Source organism: Equus quagga, chromosome 14, assembly GCF_021613505.1.
Source record: "Equus quagga isolate Etosha38 chromosome 14, UCLA_HA_Equagga_1.0, whole genome shotgun sequence".
Classification (NCBI taxonomy): domain Eukaryota; kingdom Metazoa; phylum Chordata; class Mammalia; order Perissodactyla; family Equidae; genus Equus; species Equus quagga.
Window position 1 is genome coordinate 28,590,973 of NC_060280.1, and position 17,554 is coordinate 28,608,526.

A 17,554-nucleotide genomic window follows, 5' to 3' on the forward strand; every position below is an offset into this window, starting at 1 on the left:
CCCAGCCACTCAGTTCCCTCACAGACAACCAATGATATGGTATTTCTGTACATCCTTCCAGAGATATTTTTGGGATATGCAAGCAAATAAATATGTATGTAATTAAACACACACACACACCTATTCTCCTCACCCACCCTTTTTATTTATATGGCAATATCCTGAACACATTATTCTACAGTTTGCTTTTGTCATTTAATTTATCTTAAAAGCCTTCCATATCAGTACATAAAGAAGTTCCTTGTTCCTTCTTACAGCTGCATAATGACTATTGAATGGATGTGCCATGATTTATTTAACATGTCCTCTCTTGATGGGCATTTAGGTTAGATTATTTCCAGTTGAAAAGCTTTCTTGATCTTGATCTATGTTGTGTTAAACGTCTGTTTTCCCAGGCTTCATTTTAATTTTTCACAACAGCTTGCGCAGGTTGATATGTAGTGAAGCAATATTTTATATGAAAGAGAAAGAAAATAATTTTTCTAAATTTTCTAAACTGTCTAATAATTAGACTACAGAATTTCAAAGCTGGGAGGGCTGGAAGAGAGCTAATGCTGAGCTTCTTTGTGATTGATTTCTTTAAGATTCTGATGAAAGCTAAAGATTCTCCTCAGAAAAATGTGCACACGTAAAATTTTGCATGTAAGTTTGGGTGTTGACAGACCCCTTGAAATTTCTCTCTGGGTTCTAGATTAAGAATCTGTTATCTAGCATATTCCCATCAATTTAAAAATTGAGAAACTGAGGTCTAGAGATGGGAGGTGGGTCTCAAAACTAGTCAATGGCAGAAGACAGTCACATGCATTCATGTTAAAATAATGCCAGCACACGGCCGGCTCCGTGGCCGAGAGGTTAACTTCCCGCGCTCCGCTGCGGCGGCCCTGGGTTCGGATCCTGGGCGCGGACATGGCACCGCTCGTCAGGCCACGTTGAGGCAGCGTCCCACATCCCACAACCAGAAGGACATGCAACTAAGATATACAACTGTGTATGGGGGGCGGGTGGGTTGGGGAGATAAAGCAGGAAAAAAAAAAAAGATTGGCAACAGTTGTTAGCCCAGGTGCCAATCTTTAGAAAAGAAAAAAAAAATAATAATGCCAGCAGTATTCCCTCTCCATTCTCCGTTCGTTGGCTGATGTCACAGCCCCGAGTGGCAAGGGAAGCTGCCCATTCCTCCCCAGGAGATTTTTCATTTGTAAGTAGGGTAACCTGAGAGAAAAATGGTAAACAAATTCATTTGAAACATTGATTTTTTTTTTAATGTGAAGATGGTATGATTAGAATTTCTTTTACAATACTTTGGTTTATTTTCTCTCTCTTTTTGCTTTCTGTTTAGCCCAAGAAGAAGAGGGCAAAAGTGGAAGTGAGACCCATTAATTTGGGGACAGATTATGAATATGGGGCTTTAAACATTCACGTGACTGCGTACGACATGGCCGTGGCGGAGAGTTATGCCCAATATGTTCACAACCTCTGTAACCATCTCTCCATTAAAGTCGAGGAAAGGTATGAAAGATGCCTTCGCATGGGATGTTCTTGGTGTGGGTGGCATGCTCTGCTTTGTTGTTGTTAAATGAGGTTTTGAGATATAATTTACATGTAGTAAAATTCACCCCTTTTAGGCATATAGTTTGCCATAATCAAAATGTAGAACTTCCATTAACCCAAAAAGTTCCCCAGTGCCCAGGTGTAGTCAATCTCTTCCTCTTTCTCCCTCAAGTCCCTGGCAACTGCTGATTGATTTTCTGTCCCTATTGTTTTAAGTTCTCCAGAACATCAAGTAAATGGAATCACACTGTATGCAGCTGTTTGTGTCTGGACTCTTTCATTTAGCATAATGTGTTTAAGATTCATTTGTGTTTTTCTAAGTCGTTTATTGCTGAGTAGTATTCCATTAAATGGTGAACTTTAATTGGCTTATCCATTCACCAGTTGATGTATGTTTGGATTGTTTCCAGTTTATTGGTGATTATGAATGCTGCCATAAGCATTCTTGTACAGGTTTTGTGTGGGCATATGTCTTCTTTGCTCTTGGATAACTACCTAAGACTGGGATTGTTGGGTTTTATGGTGAATGTATGGTTAACTTTATAAGAAACTGCCAAACTGTTTTCCAAAGTGACTCCACAATTTGTATTCTCACCAGCAGTGTATGAGAGTTCTTGTAACTCCTTATCCTGGTCAGCACTTTGTACTGTCAGGTTTTTTTAAAGCTATTCTAATAGATATATAGTGGTATTTCATAGTGGTTTTAATCTTCACTACCCTAGTAAATAATGATGTTGAGCATCTTTTTCTGTGCTTATTTCTTTATTTGATGTGCTTTATTCATGTGCTGACGTACCTTCTTACATGTTCTTTGACGACATGTTCAAATCTTTTGTCCATTTTTGAAATTGGGTTGTTTTCTTATTATTGGGTAACGGAGGTTCTTTATCTAGTTTTAGATACCAGTTCTTTTTCAGTGTGTATTTTACAAATATTTTCTCCCAGTCTCTGAATTATCTTCTTATCTGTGTCTTTTGAAGAGCAGAAGGTTTTTTAAGTTTGATGAAGTTCAATTTATCCTTTTTTTCTTTTATTGTTTGTGCTTTTAGTGTCATGTCTAAGAAATCTTGGCCTAACTCAAGATCACATTTTCTCCTGGAAGTTCTATAGCTTTAAGTGTTAGATTTAGGTCTGTGATCCATTTTGATTTATTTTGGTATGTGGTGTGAGATATATCTTGAAATTTTTTTTCTTTTCTTTTCTTCTTCTTTTTTTTGCATATAGATATCCAATTGTTCCAGTGCCATTTGTTGAAAAGATTGTCTTTCTTCACTGAATTGTCTTAGCGCCTTTGTTGAAAGTCAGTTAACCATATATATGTCTGTGTATTTCTGGACTCTATTCTGTTACATTGATCTATATCTATGCTTACAATACCACATTATCTTAACTACTGTAACTTGATTACTGAAACTTTGTTCTTCTTTTTCCAAATTATTTTGGCTCTTCTAGGTCCTTTGGTTTTCCATAAAAATTTTAGAATTAGCTTGTTGATTTCTACAGAAAGGAGCCTAATGGAAATTCGTTGGGGTTGTGTTGACTCTGTAGATGAATTTGAGGAGAATTGACATCTTATCTATTTTGAATCCTCTGATCCATTAACATGGTATGTCTCCCCATTTATTTGGGTATTCTTTGCCTTCTCTTCTTTTCATTTACTCTTTGGATTTGTTAGAAAACTGTGGGGGAGGAGAACTAACATTTACTGGCTACCTACTCCAGGCCAGGCACTTTACATATCTTATCTCAGTGTTCCTGCAAGCGTGGCATGCCCTGTGGTTTGCCTTAAATAACATTAAATCACATGGTGAGAAATTTCTTCCCTTTTTAATTCTCATCCAACCTAATTATGTCAAGGAGAAATTCCTAGTGTGGTGCTGGTATGTCCTTAACACCACTCTAGCACTTCCTAATCTTTATAACACAGAGGGGACCTCAGGCTCAGAGTCTTTGGCAAGCACTAGTATCTAGTTGGAATTTTATAACATTGTCTTGTTTTCTTTGTATTTATTTTTAACTTACTTTCTATTTATGCCAGCTGATACTGGTTTTCCATTTACAATGCTGATATAAAATCAGGCTTATTGAGGTATAAGCTACATTCAGTAAAATTCATCCTTTTAGCGAAGTTTCTGTGAGTTTTGACAAATGCTTGCAGTAAATACCATCATAATCAAGATATAGAACATTTCCATCATCCCAAGAAGTCCCCTCCTGCCTTTATAGTCTCACTCCCTTCCCCGACTCGCAGTCCCTGGCAACTACTGATCTATTTTCTGTCCCTATGGTTTTGCCTTTTCCAGAATGTCACATGAATGGAATCATACAATATTTTTCCTTTTGAGTCTGGCTTCTTTCATTTAGGATAATGTATTTGAGATTCATCCATGTTTTTGCCTGTATGAAGTAGTTTGTTCCTTTTTGTTGCTGAGCAGCGTTTCACTGAATGGATGTACCATAGTTTGTTTATCCATTTGAAGGACATTTGTGTTTCCACTTTGGGGCAGTAATGAAGAAAGCCACTGTAAACATGCACAGGTTTTTGTGAAAATGTGTTTTTATTTCTCTAGGAGTGTAATTGTGGGTCGAATGGTAAGTGTAGCGTATGTTTAAATTTACAGGCAACTGCCAAACTCTTTCCAAAGAGGCTGTACCATTTTGCTTTCTCATCAGCAACATAAGTTCCAGTTCTTCCACATCTCAAGTTTCTTTTTAAAATAAATGTTGTAAAGTGTGTTGATTTAAAGAGAAATATTTAATAAATAATAGTTTGAGTGGTTTGCTGTTGTGGCAAGGTAATACATGGCACAGTATGTGGATATGGCAAAAATTATCCTTTCTTACTCACTAGATATTAGTATATTCCCATTTTACAAATGAGGAAGCAAAGCTCACAAAGGCCAAAAATCACAGAACCGGTAAGTTGCCTGGATTTGACCCATTTCTGCCTGACTCAAGTATTTTTCATTATTTAGGGTCTTATTTTAAGTCCTTAAGCCAAATTTGAACTTTTAAACCTTTATAACTTAGAGTATAAGTGTGCTAAATGTGCTCTTTAGAAGACTGGATAATAAGCTGTGACTTTAGCTCTCTCAGCTGATAGAACTTCAATTGTTTTATGCCTAAAGATGCGCTTTATCTTTTTCTGATGCCCCAGAGAGTTGGTTGCTCTTTCAGCACTTGACATACACCTCTATCATGTCACTTAGTGCTCAGGGCTGGGGGGGTTGGGGGGGCGGCACATAATGATCTATTCCTGTGTCAGCTCCCCTCCCCCTGACTAGATGGGGACTGTGTTCTTTATTTCTTCAGCACCTAGCATAAGGCCTGCCACATGGGGGACACTTAGCCCTTGTTGAAGGAATGAAAGCTTCTTAAGTATGACTACACAATCCAGTTGTGTGGTATACATTTCTTAAAGGTTAATGAAAGTGCTTTCATTCATTAATTAAAAAACCATTGATTGAGCCTCATCTTGCTCTGTGGTAGGCATTGTACTAGACATTCTGACTGGAGGATACAAAGGAGAATGTCCCTGATTTCAGGGAGTGTGTATGTGTATACACACAGTGTGTATATACACACACACGGAGAATAATTATAATGTGGAAGGCGGTAAGTGAAAGATAGAGTGCAATGGCAGTTCAAGGAGGCAGAGTAGCATAATAATTTAGAGTGGTGCTTCTCAAAGTACCGCTCCATGAAGATACCAGGAGCTTATGCCAGAATGCATATTAAGTTTGCTTCCTTCATCAAGAAAGTCTTGCTATTAAAAAAAAAATGTTGACTGAATTAAACAGTGTGTTTAGTGACTGTTGCACATTTCTCATCTTGTCATGACTGATCACAAGCTGTCTGTTCACCAGCAGCTTGTCTACAGACCACACTGAGTAACAAGTGATTAAGCGTCCAAGCTCTGGAATCACACTGCCACACTCACATTCTAGTTCTACCAGTTATTAGCAATATGACCTTGAGAAATTCTGAACCTCAGTTTCCTCATCTATATAATGGGATGGTAATTTTCCTATTTCTTTGAGTTCTGTAAATTAAAAAATATATGATAAAACTTAGCAGAGAGACTGGCACATTGTAAACACTGTAAATAGCATTATTGTTGTTAATAATTAATGAAGAGATTTTTTTCAGCTGGCAGGGATTAGGGGTAGCTTCTCAGAGGTTGTGGTGGCAAAGAGGCATTAAATGTTTTCTTACAGAATGTTGTCATACCTACAGGAGATCATCTCCCTGGAATAGTGTTTAAAATTTTCAAGACTTTTTAAAAGATTCTGTTTTTAAAACCCTGCTGTGAAAAGCTCTGGCTGCATTTGGGTGGTAGGAAGGAAGGCAGGAAGGCAGGAACATTTGTTGAGCACCTACTGTCAGCCAGCCGCTCTGTTAGGTACTTTTTTGGTATATTATTCTGCATAATTGAAACAAGCACCTTGCACATAGTGGATCAAAGCATTGACTCTGGAGGAAGACTGCCTGAGTTTTATTCTTGCTCTGCTGCATTCTTGTCATGCGACATTGGGTAGTTTACTTAAGCTCTTTGTGTCTTGGTTTCCTCATCTGTAAAGTAGGGTTAATAAAAGTACCCACCTAAAAAGGCTATAGTGAAAATTAAGGGAGTTGATATATTGTAAGTGCTTACAACCATGTCCAGAAACTGTTGGCTGCTATTATTATTATTAATTTTTGTTATTAATATAATATAAGCTTGCCTATAGTCATCTATCTGATAAGTGGCAAGGTCTGGATTTGAAACCACTTTTTTCCCCCCAATTTTCATTTCCCTCTAACTGGTTCTCCACACAACTTTTAGTGTGATCTTTCTAGAATGGAAATATGATTATGTCACTCCTGTGCTCAAATTCCTTTCCGTGGCTTCCCATTCCTTTAGGATCAAAATAAAAGTTCCTCACATGCCTTACTAGGTACTCCATGGCCTGGGCTTGCCTCTCTTGCCTTAATTCACACTTCTCTCTCTTTCTCCCTCTACTTCCAGTTACACTGGCTTTGTTTTGGTCCCTTCCCACCTCAGGACCTTTGCTTATGCTAACTAAGGCTTAGAGTATTCTTTTCCCTTCACCTAACTAACCCCTACTTTTCTTTTTAGGCTTCATCTTGAATGTCACTTCTTAAGAGAACCTCATTAAGTTAGGTCCTTATGTTATATATTTAGGAGAAGTAAAGGGTATATAACTTCCCTTTCATAACACTCATTCCTTACCTTTTTAATTACTTAACTATTATTGGTCTACCTTATTAGACTCTAAAATCTGTGAAGCAAGGACTGTTTTTGTTTTCATCAGCAGTCTAACCCTAAGATCTGGCCCAGTACCTGACGCATAGTAGGCACTGAATGAATATTTATTGACTTGAGTTGAGTTCCAGTAGGCATGAATGTGTTTCCTAGAATAACAGAATGAATGATGTGCTGCTTTTTGCCTCTTGCTTGGTTCTTTGCTCTGAATAGTGCAGAGCATAAAGAGATGTTCATTTTCAGCAGCTCGCTTCTCTGCATTGATTGAGGTTTTCAGACCGTCATATTAGACATTCTCGCTGCCGAGCTTTTCAGAGATGAAATGATGTTCTTTTCTTCTGATTGTCATTTCATCTTGATCCATTTTTCCTCTGGGAGTGGGGGTAGGGCTTTGACCTTGAGATGGAATTGGGCAGGGGAGCCGTATGCTGGCTTTTGTTCTATAAATGGTCTGCACTGCTGCAGCTGCAGCTCACCCAGGAGAGAAGAGCAAGAGGCCTCTCCTGTGGGTCCCTTAATTTGCCGCATCCTTTGCTGAGCAGCTGTCTGGAGAGAGGGAAATCTTACTCATCTGAAAGCAGCTTCCAAGCCTGAAGCTGACCCAGCCCCAATGCTCTGGAGAGTCAAAGCATCACTCAGCATCATTCTCTAAGGCTACTCTTTCCTTTTTTTTTTTTAATCCAGTTATACTTTTTAAAGTAAAGGTATAACTTATATATAGTAGAATCCACAGACTCTAAGTTCCCTAGCACCCCAGCAGGCACCCTTGTGTCCCAACCCAGGCAGTACTCCCAAAGGTAGAGCTATTTTGTCATGTTATATTGACTCTTGAAATGCATTTATTTCATTTCTTCCCTTCTGTTTTTACTATCTGATCATCCAAGTAATGTTTATTGCAGAAAATTTGGAAAGTACAGAAAAGTGTAGATACTAAAGAAAAATTATCTATACTCTTACTGCTCAAAGACCTACTCTACTTTGATATGACAAGAGTTCCCAGTATTTCTTTATCAAACTATGTCTGATTTCTCTGTAGGTTCTCTTTGAGGGCCTCTCATGCCTCCTTGCCTTTGTAGAATGTCCCTTTTTTGAATGCCTTCCAGGCAAACACCTATGTTCATTCTTTACATCTTGATAAAGCACTACTTCACCTATGAAACATTCCCGGAGGCCCCTGTTCTCCCCCTCTCGTCCCTATAATTTTTGGTACATACTTATTATTGCCTGTGTCTTACTGTAGTATAGATGTTTGTGTACTTACCTGTCTCTTCAAAACACGCCTAGTGAGATCCTTGAAAGCATAGATTGCATAGTGCCCAGCAGACTGCCTAGCACAGAACAGGCTGTCAGTAAATGTTTGTTGAATGAATGAAAGATGAACAAAAAAAATCAATGAAATCTTGCTGAAGTAAGTGTTGAAGAATAAAGTGCATACTCATTGGCAGGAATGGACAATTCCCACTTCAGTCAGTCAGTCTTATCTGCAGAATGTCAAAAAGGAAAAATAGCATTTTAGAGTGCTTTTTACTTTTCTGAAAGCTTTTACATATTTTATTTTATCTTCCATAACAAGTCTATGGATGTGTCCCAATTTTTTTTACATAGGGAAGTTATTACCAAATTTGAATTAGAAGTGGAGATCAGAGATTTTGTTGAAAAATGGGAATGGATATTATTTAGGGAGGCTACCTAGAAGAGTTTGCAATACCTAGCATTTACTCACTGTTTATAAGGGCAAGGGAACTGGCATTTTTAGGCATAGTGTGCCAGGCAAATTACTTATGTAATCTCATTTAATCATAATTGCAACAACCCTATGAACTGGGTATTATTATCCTCAATTTATAGCTGAAGAAACTGAGACTCAGAGAAGTGAATTAATTTCTTCAGGGTTAAATAGGTAATCAGTGGCAGGGCCAACATTTAAATCCAGGACTGACTATCATGTCTCTAATCCATTTTCCATTAAACCAAACATCCTTTTGTAGAAGTCCATGTGTAGAGGGCCATGGTCCCTGATATTAACTGATGACTCTTTGTGTGGCATGAAAATTCCACATTCCTACTGTTGTTATTCTTTTTCCATTTCTCTTCAGTTTGGTAAACTTTTTGATAAGATGTACACAACACTAATACCATATTTATGTGCAGCCATCAGTCCTATCTTATCATCACACCTCATCCTCACAACGGTCTATCGATATAGGCCTACATTGTAATCCCCTTTATACATGAAGAAGTTGAGGCCCGGGAGGGAAGTCACTTGCCTAAGTAAATATTACTAGTAAGTGGCAGGGCCAAGACTTGACCCCAAGTCCAGCATTCTTTTCATTGTAGCGTGTAGATCTGCTGAAGCCAATTATGGGAAGCATAAACTCTGCAACAATGGTTCTCAACCTGGGGACATTTAACAATGTCTGGAGATAATTTTGATTGTCACCACTTCCGGGGGTACTACTGGCATCTGGTGGGCATAGAGGTTAGGGATGGATAGGCCAGACCCCCACAGCAAAGAATTATCTGGTCTAAAATGTCAATAGTGCTGAGGTTGAGAAATCCTGCTCTAGAACAATTGGGTTTCATGCCTCATTTCTCCAGAAGAGATGAAATACCCAAGGTTAGCCTCCAAAGCATACCCAGTGATGAGCTTGATCCTTTTAGAATTGGCTATTCTTTAGTAGCAGCAAATAGTTATTAGTCACCAGATTTTATTCAGAGTGTTATATTAGGCCTGATTGGGGGTGCAGAAAAGCATTAGACATGGTCTGTCCCCTCAGGGAGTTGAGAGACCTCTGGAGGAGGTTTCAGAAGATCTGGTAACTTTGCTCCTGGCTGCAGATAAACAGCTCTAGATTCCAGGAGCTACTGCATGTCGGAGGGGCTGTACTCAGGGACTACCCTGATTGAAGTGGTGTGCTGTCTTAAGGGAACCCTCCCAATAGCTGACTCTTCTTCCCACAGTTATGCGATGCCCACCAAAACCATGGAGGTGTTGCAGCTGCAGGACCAAGGCAGCAAAATGTTCTTGGACTCAGTTCTTACCACCCATGAGCGAGTAGTTCAGGTAGGTACTCTGGGAGAAACTTGAAATGTGTTTGCCTTTCCTGGTTCTTATTTCTATCCATTTTTTCTCCTTTCATGCCTCTTGCCTGCCCTTTGAATGATGGTGTTCTCCAGGGTTCATTTCTTGATCCCTCCATCTCTCTTGATGTAATACCTTCCCTCTGTGCAATCTCATTCATTCCCCTGGCCTCAGTGATCATCATTTAATACTGATAACCCCCAGAACCCCAGGTATATGTATATCCAGTTCTGATCTCTTGGTTGAGCTTCAAACCTGATGTCTAGTTAACTACTGGACTTCTCCACTGAGATGTTCCACAGGTGCCCTACACTCAATGTATACAAAACTAATTGGAGAGGTACTGATGTTCCTCTTTTTTCTATAATCCTTCCCACCTTTGAGCCTAATGCTTGACCCTTCTTTGCCCTCGGATATCCATTCTTTCACCAAATTCTATAGTTTCTACCCCTAAAAATCTTTCAGATCCATCCACTTTTCTTTACCTTCATATCAATGTGATCATGTCATTTTCCTGCCTGGAACCCCTTAGTGGCTTCCCTTTAGCTCTAGCCATGGTTCTCTATCTTTTTACTGCAGACAGGTGGTTGACAACCATACCATCATGAGGGTGCCCAGATTTATTAAAAATTCATACTTAACATCACCCCCCTTATGTAGAACAGCTTTATTGAGAGTTTTAGTCACATACAATTTACCTATTTGATGCACAATTAAAAGGTTTTAGAAAATTTACAGTTATCCAAGCATCATCACAATTAATTTTAGAACATTTTCATCACCCCAAAAAGGAACTCTGTATCTGTTGGCAGTCACTCCTCTTTCCCCATTCCCCCAGCCCCTGGCAACCACTAATCTACTTTCTGTCTCTATGGTTTTACCTTTTCTAGACATTCCATTTAAATGGAATTGTACAACATATGGCTTTTTATGTCTAGCTTTTTTTACTTAGTGTGATGTTTTCAAGGCTCATCCATGTTGTAATATGTATCAATACTTCATCCCTTTTTATTGCCAAATAATAGTCCAATGTGTGGACATCACCCTTTTTTGATCCACTCAAGAAACATATCAGCAAAGTAATGAGAGGAATGTTAAATCTATGTTAATGTTAAATGTTAATGTTAAACCTTAAATCTTTGTTAATTTTTAAAATAAAGTACTTGCAATCTTTGGTTCTTTAAATATTATCAGGAAGAAAGTATTTGATATAATCTTATGACAGATCTAACATACTACTGAGACCCATAGGATAAAACTTGAACTCTTTAGATTAGCACTTAAGTGCCTTCATGATTCTCCTCCTGCTTTTCCTCTTCACACCCCATTCATTCCAGCCACACATGGAACTAGTTGTAATTCCCTAGTACTGTGCTATGCTTCACATTTTACTGTATATTGTTTTCTCTGCCTTGAAACCCTCCCCCCCCCCCCACCACCACCACACACACACTGCTGTTGAAGTCTCCCAGTGTACTCTTGTTTTTCTTCAAGACTCCACCCAGACGTTACCTCTTTTGGAAGCTTTCTTTGACCTCCTCTGATTGTTAGGTAGGTTTTCTCTTGTGGGTTCCCACAGCCCCCTGCATGCCCCTCTACACACATCTGATTCACCTCTGGATTCTAGCACAAGGTCTGACATCAATCAGGTCCTGGTCTATGTGGGTAAACCTGAGTTGAATCAGAACGTCATCCTGGACTTCATAACCTCTTGGTCCAGTTATGACATCCATTGCCTACAGGAGCAGATATTGGCCATGACCATCTCAGCAAGCGGACACCTTGGCAGATAGCAAGAGAAATCCTGTAGAGGCTGGGCTCTGAAACTAGCTCTGGGTGTTAATCCTCCACCCAAGAGCCCTCTAGCTCTGCTGGACTGACATTTGAGCCCATGCCATGTTTGCCCAGTTACCCAGCTTGCAGTGCCTCTCTTAAAGCTTCTTCTTTCCTTTTGCAGATCAGCGGTTTGAGTGCTACATTTGCAGAGATTTTCTTGGAAATAATCCAAAGCAATCTTCCTGAAGGAGTCAAACTGTCAGTGAGAGAGGTAGGTGTTAGTTTGAGAAGAGGCCCCCTGGTGGCCACCTGTGCTCAAAATATGGAAAAGAGCATTCAGACTGCCTGGTGTTAGAAACAACAGAGAGATGTGGATAATTTAGCCCAGATAATACTCAGGAAAGGTGTGCAGGCTGGTATTACCATGGTCGGTTTTCTGGCTCTTCCAGTGCATCAGGGATGATGCTTTATGGACCATAGGAGCTGAACTCCATCACAGCATCCTGATGTTAGGGATGAGCCCATTACACCCCAAATTCACTCCCATCAGGCAGTTGTATAGCAGAAAGAACATGATTTAAGATCACATACAGTATAATTAATCAGAACGCAAATAGGGAAATGTACTTTAGAGAGAAGGTTCCTGGATCTTCAAGGCTTGACTGTAGCCTGACTGAATATATTCAGTAAAGAATGCCAGTCAGAAGGAAGTTTGGCATGGAAAACTTCAAATACATTTGGAACCTTAGCCTAAATACTGAGTATTTGAGTCCAGTTGCCAAAATGATCCTTATGACAGACACTCAGGTCATCTTAGACTGACTGATGCCATTTGCTTCATCCACTCCCCTTGTTCTGTCCATGCTTGTTAAGCTTCTTGTTATTTGGGTTTCACATAGATCTGTCTACAGGGAGAAAATGTGCTGGTCATGCTGACTTGAAATATTCCAGTTCCTATGTCTGTTTTTTCCTATTGTAAATGGAGAATTTTGGCATTCTCTCTCTCTCTTTTAAGTGCTTCTGTTGTGATACTTATAGCATTTTGACATTAGTTCTTTATATGTCTATCTTCTCTCACTGGACTATAAGTTCATTTAAGGCAGGGAGGAAGTCTAATTCCACGTTGAGTCCCTGGGACCTAAAACAAGTCTGGTGCATAGCAGATACTCAATAAAAGTTAGTTGAACCTGAACCATTCTCTACAGAGCTTGCTGACGGATCCTTTTTGGAGGCTGTGCATATGTGAGTCACTGAAAGTGCTGCAGTAATTCCAACTTTTTTCTTCTTCTCTCCAGCACACTGAAGAGGACTTCAAGGGAAGGTTCAAAGCTCGGCCAGAACTGGAAGAACTGTTAGCCAAGTTGAACTAGCTCATTCCCGACCCTTTCCTGCCAGCACCGGTGACATTGAGTGCCAAGGGGAAGAGCTTCCTGGGTGGCCAAAGTTAAGCAGGAGTCTCTCACCCTTAGATATCATAAGTAGACATCCCCACAGGCAGGAATGCCTCCTCTTCTCTATGGAGGAGTGCTTACCAATTGTCACCACTTTCCTCTGAGCCAACCCTAGGTATCCTCCATCTAATAAAGATCTGCTGATGATGGGTGTGTGTGTGTGTATGGGAGAAGATGGTCATCCTGTGGAGCATCTTTAACTAAGATTCTATTTTCTCTTTGCCTGGTGCTTTAGCACAGAAGTATGTTCCCCTTCAGTATTTTCTCCAATTAGAGTGAACTCATCCTTTAAAGCAATCTGGCATGGAGTCCTTCAGTGAAACAGAGGATCATAACATGAGTAAACTCTCTGTGGGTAGAAGGCATAAGGAGGGAGATTTTGGCTTTGAATATGAAAAAACTCTCCAGATGGAATCAGGGTCTGTCCATAAGTGAAAAAAATTGCTTAGTGAGGTAGTGAGTGACTTGTCCTAAGTATTCAGGTAAGTGTTACATAAACTGCTAATTAGGGTTGCCTGGAATGAGTTTAAGCAAAGAATTAAAGGTTGATCTTTGTCAGGGGTCAGAAAACTGCTACTTGTGAGCCAAATCCTACTGACTGCCTGTTTGTTTTTTTAAAAGTAATTTATTGAGGTGAAATTTACATACCACAAAATTAACCATATTAAAGCGAACAATTCAGTGGTATTTAATACACTCACAATGTTGTGCAACCTCCACCTCTATCTAGTTCCAAAACTCCATTGCCTGTTTTTGTGAATAAAGGTTTATTGGCACAGAGCCATGCTCCTTCATTTACATATTGTCCATGACTGCTCGCATGCTACAATGGCAGAGTTGAGTAGTTGTCACAGAGACTGTAAACCTAAAACAGTTATTATGTGGTCCTTCACGAAAAGTTTGTCCAACCCTGATCTAAGTCAGTGGTTCTCAAACTTAAGCATGTATCAGGATCACCTGGAGGGGTTTTTAAAACACAAATTGCTAGACTCCACCACCAGATTTTCTGATTTACTTGATCTTGAGTAAGGGCCTAGAATTTGCCTTTCTTACAAGTTCCCAGGTGATGCTGATGCTGCTGGTCCGGGGTTACCTCTTTGAGAACCTCTAAGTGACCTCAAATGTTTTTCCTCTTTGGGGCATTAGTGCATTGATACTTTTGTACATAATAGCTATCATTTACTGAGCTAGACCCTGTGCCAGGTACTACATTAGCTCTAATCCTCACACCAGTCTTTTAGTGTGTGCATGTGGATGGGTATCTCTGTGTGTGAAAATGTGTGTGAGTACATCTCACTCACATTTATTGAGACCTCATTATGCTATGTACTTTATACACATTATCCTTGAGGTTGCTGGTATTACCCCGATTTTACAGATGGATAAACTGAGGTTTGGAGAGATGAAGTGACTTCCTAGGGTCACACAAGTAATAAGTGGCAGACCTCTCTCCTCTGTACTCCACTGCTTCTCTGGGATACCCCTACACAGAGGTCTGTGGGAGCTCAGAGCATTCTTAACATTTCAAGTACTTTTCGGAAACTCATCAGTTTCAGTCCTGAGGTTATTTTGGTTTCTTTGCCTTGGTCTCCAAAGGCAACGAGGAAACTCAGATTTCCTCCCAAGGTGTAACACTAGGGAGGGCTATCAAGATGGCAGGGGCCCTCAGTTAAAATGCTTCTCTGAGTTCACATTGAAGACTCAGCAGGCCAGGACTTCCAAGTGAACCCCATTGGGAGTGTGGGGGGAATTTTCCAGGTGAAGACTGATCTTTTTTTTTTTCCTTTTTCTCCCAAAGCCCCCCAGTACATAGTTGTGTATCTTTTAGTTATGGGTCCTTCCAGTTGTGGCATGTGGGACGCCTCCCCAGCATGGCTCGATGAGCAGTGCCATGTCTGTGCCCAGGACTCAAACCAGCGAAACCCTGGGCCACCCAGGCAGGGCAAGCGAACTCAACCACTTGGCCACGGCCCGGCCCCCTGATCTTTTGGTTATAGAATTGCTTATTGCTGAATCTCTTTAGGGAAGATAAAAGCAGCAGCTAATGGGTGAGTGTAAAGTTGGGGGAGGTGAGGTGACATGAAGATAAAAAGGTGAATAAAGGGGTGGGCCCCATGGCTGAGTGGTTAAGTTTGTGTGCTACACTTCTGTGGCCCAGGGTTTCGCTGGTTTGGATCCTGGGCGCGGACATGATGCCACTCGTCAGGCCACGGTGAGGCAGCGTCCCACGTGCCACAACTAGAAGGACCCACAACTAAAATATACAACTACATACTGGGGGGACTGGGGGGAAAATGCAGGGGAAAAAAAAAGATTGGCAACAGTTGTTAGTTCAGGTGCCAATCTTTAGGGAAAAAAAGGTGAATAAACAAATGTATGCATACACACACGCCCTCATAGCACATGGGCAATGGGCAGTATCACGTGGACCCCATTTAGGAACCTGGAATACAGCAATTTGTGAAAGGATGCAGAATTTCATAAATTGACAAGATATTAGAGCTGAAGGACTTGGGAACCCAGCTAGCCTAACCGTTTCTTTTAGCAAGTGCAGTTTAGTGGCCCAGGAAGGGCAGAGCTTTACTCAAGGTCACAGGACACCTCATTGGCTGAGCTGGGAGCAGGATTCAGATCTCTTGGTTCTCAGTCCATCTCTTTTGATTACATCACTGAGGGATGAGTCAAGCTTAGGTCTAAACAGGAGGCAGCTGGGTTCTGTCACCTTGGCGCTCTTGTGTCACTGACCTAGTTGATGATTTATCCTCTCACCAGAGTCGAAGCGCTTTTGTTGCTCATGATTAGTCTGCCCTGAGACAAATGCAAATTTGTAATGCCTTACCCTGGTAAGGGGACAGGAGATATTCTGATTGCTAGAACCTCAGAGTTACGAAACAATTATAAAGCTTCATTTGACTCTCTAGAGTGAGGCTGGGCGGGACCCTAGGATCACACAGCAGTGAAATCAAATGGAATTCAAGTCTCCTGGCTCTAGGTTGAAAATACCTTTCCCTCTTTCTGAGACAACCTATTATAAAGAAAAGCAGCAAACAAACCTGGGCTGTACCTGGTTCTACATTTTTTAGTTTTGAGGCCTCTGGTGAGTTATTTTAACCTCATTAAACCTGACTTTTCTGATCTGTAAAATGGGGACAATCCTTTTTTTGGAGTTTGAGATGGAGATAATGTATATAATGGGCTAGCAAATGCTCAGTAAATGTTAGATTACTTTCCCTTCTAAACTTCTTCAGCATACTTTTAATTTTTTTTGAGGAAGATTAGCCCTGAGCTAACATCGGCCGCCAATCTTCCTCTTTTTGCTGAGGAAGACTGGCCCTGAGCTAACATCCGTGCCCATCTTCCTCTACTTTATATGTGGGACGCCTACCACAGCATGGCTTGACAAGTGGTGCATACGTCCGCACCCAGGATCTGAACCGGCGAACCCCAGGCCGCCGAAGCGGAACGTGCGCACTTAACTGCTGCACTACCGGGCCAGTCCCTTCAGCATACTTTTTAAAAAGATTTATTTTTCATTGAGGTATAATTTATATATAGTGAAACACAGATCTTAAGTGTATATTTGATCAGTTTTGAAAATGCAGTCACCCATGTAACTTATACTCTCTCAAGATAAAGAACATTTCCATCACCCCAGAAAGTTCCCTTATATTCTTTCACAGTCATTCTTCCCCAGAAGCAACCACTAATCCCATTTCTATTGCCATAGATTAGTTTTTGTGTCTGACTTCATTCATTTACCCTGATGTTTTATCCAGGTTGGCGCAGGTGTCAGTAGTTCATCCCTCTAGCATACTTTGTTTTCAATACCCCATCTAGGGTTAAACTATGCCTAGTACTGCTGTAACAACATGAGAGAGAGGCAGGAGAGAAGAGAGGGAAGGTCAACGGATTAGGAATCAGAATAGTTGGGTTCCAGTTTGGGCTCTATCAATACATAACCTTTGGGATAATCTGTTTGGTCTTCATTTTACACATAAGTTAACTGGCCCAGAAGGGAAAAAGACTTGTCCAAGGTCACCTAGTTAGCCAGTGACAGCCAAGGATAGCTCCAGGTCACACAATTCTTGGTTCAGTGCATATTACTGAGATTTTTAGAAATGGATTTTTGTGTAGATCAGTAACTTTCAAGAAGAACCAAATGCCTAGGTCAAATGGGCAGTTTTCCTACTTAAGGCCAGTAGATTCCTCAGCTTCCTGTATTAGTCCCTTTCCTCTGGCTGAGGATGCCTTTTTCCTCCACCATGGAGCCTGGAGATTGCCAATCGTGGATTCTGAAAGGCTATGTTTTAGCTGCAGAGGAAGAAATGGAGTCTGGATATTTTGGCCATTCAGATACTACAACAATGTTCAGAGACCCCTTATGCCCACTGTTTCTAGGACGTAAAGTGTACTTAAGGAAGGAAAGCAGTG

At 40.5% G+C, this 17,554-nt stretch overlaps 1 protein-coding gene across 1 annotated transcript in view; it reads left to right on the forward strand.

Annotated features, from left to right (window-relative positions):
* Window positions 1-13,272, forward strand: part of MRPL48 (mitochondrial ribosomal protein L48) — a 47,295-nt gene extending 34,023 nt beyond the window's left edge. Inside the window, exons 6-9 of the mRNA XM_046638680.1 lie at window positions 1,337-1,506; window positions 9,776-9,878; window positions 11,854-11,943; window positions 12,968-13,272. Coding sequence (XP_046494636.1) covers window positions 1,337-1,506; window positions 9,776-9,878; window positions 11,854-11,943; window positions 12,968-13,042 — 438 coding nt within the window. The 3' untranslated portion in view covers window positions 13,043-13,272. The remainder of the gene's footprint in view (window positions 1-1,336; window positions 1,507-9,775; window positions 9,879-11,853; window positions 11,944-12,967) is intronic.
* Window positions 13,273-17,554: the final 4,282 nt, after the last annotated feature.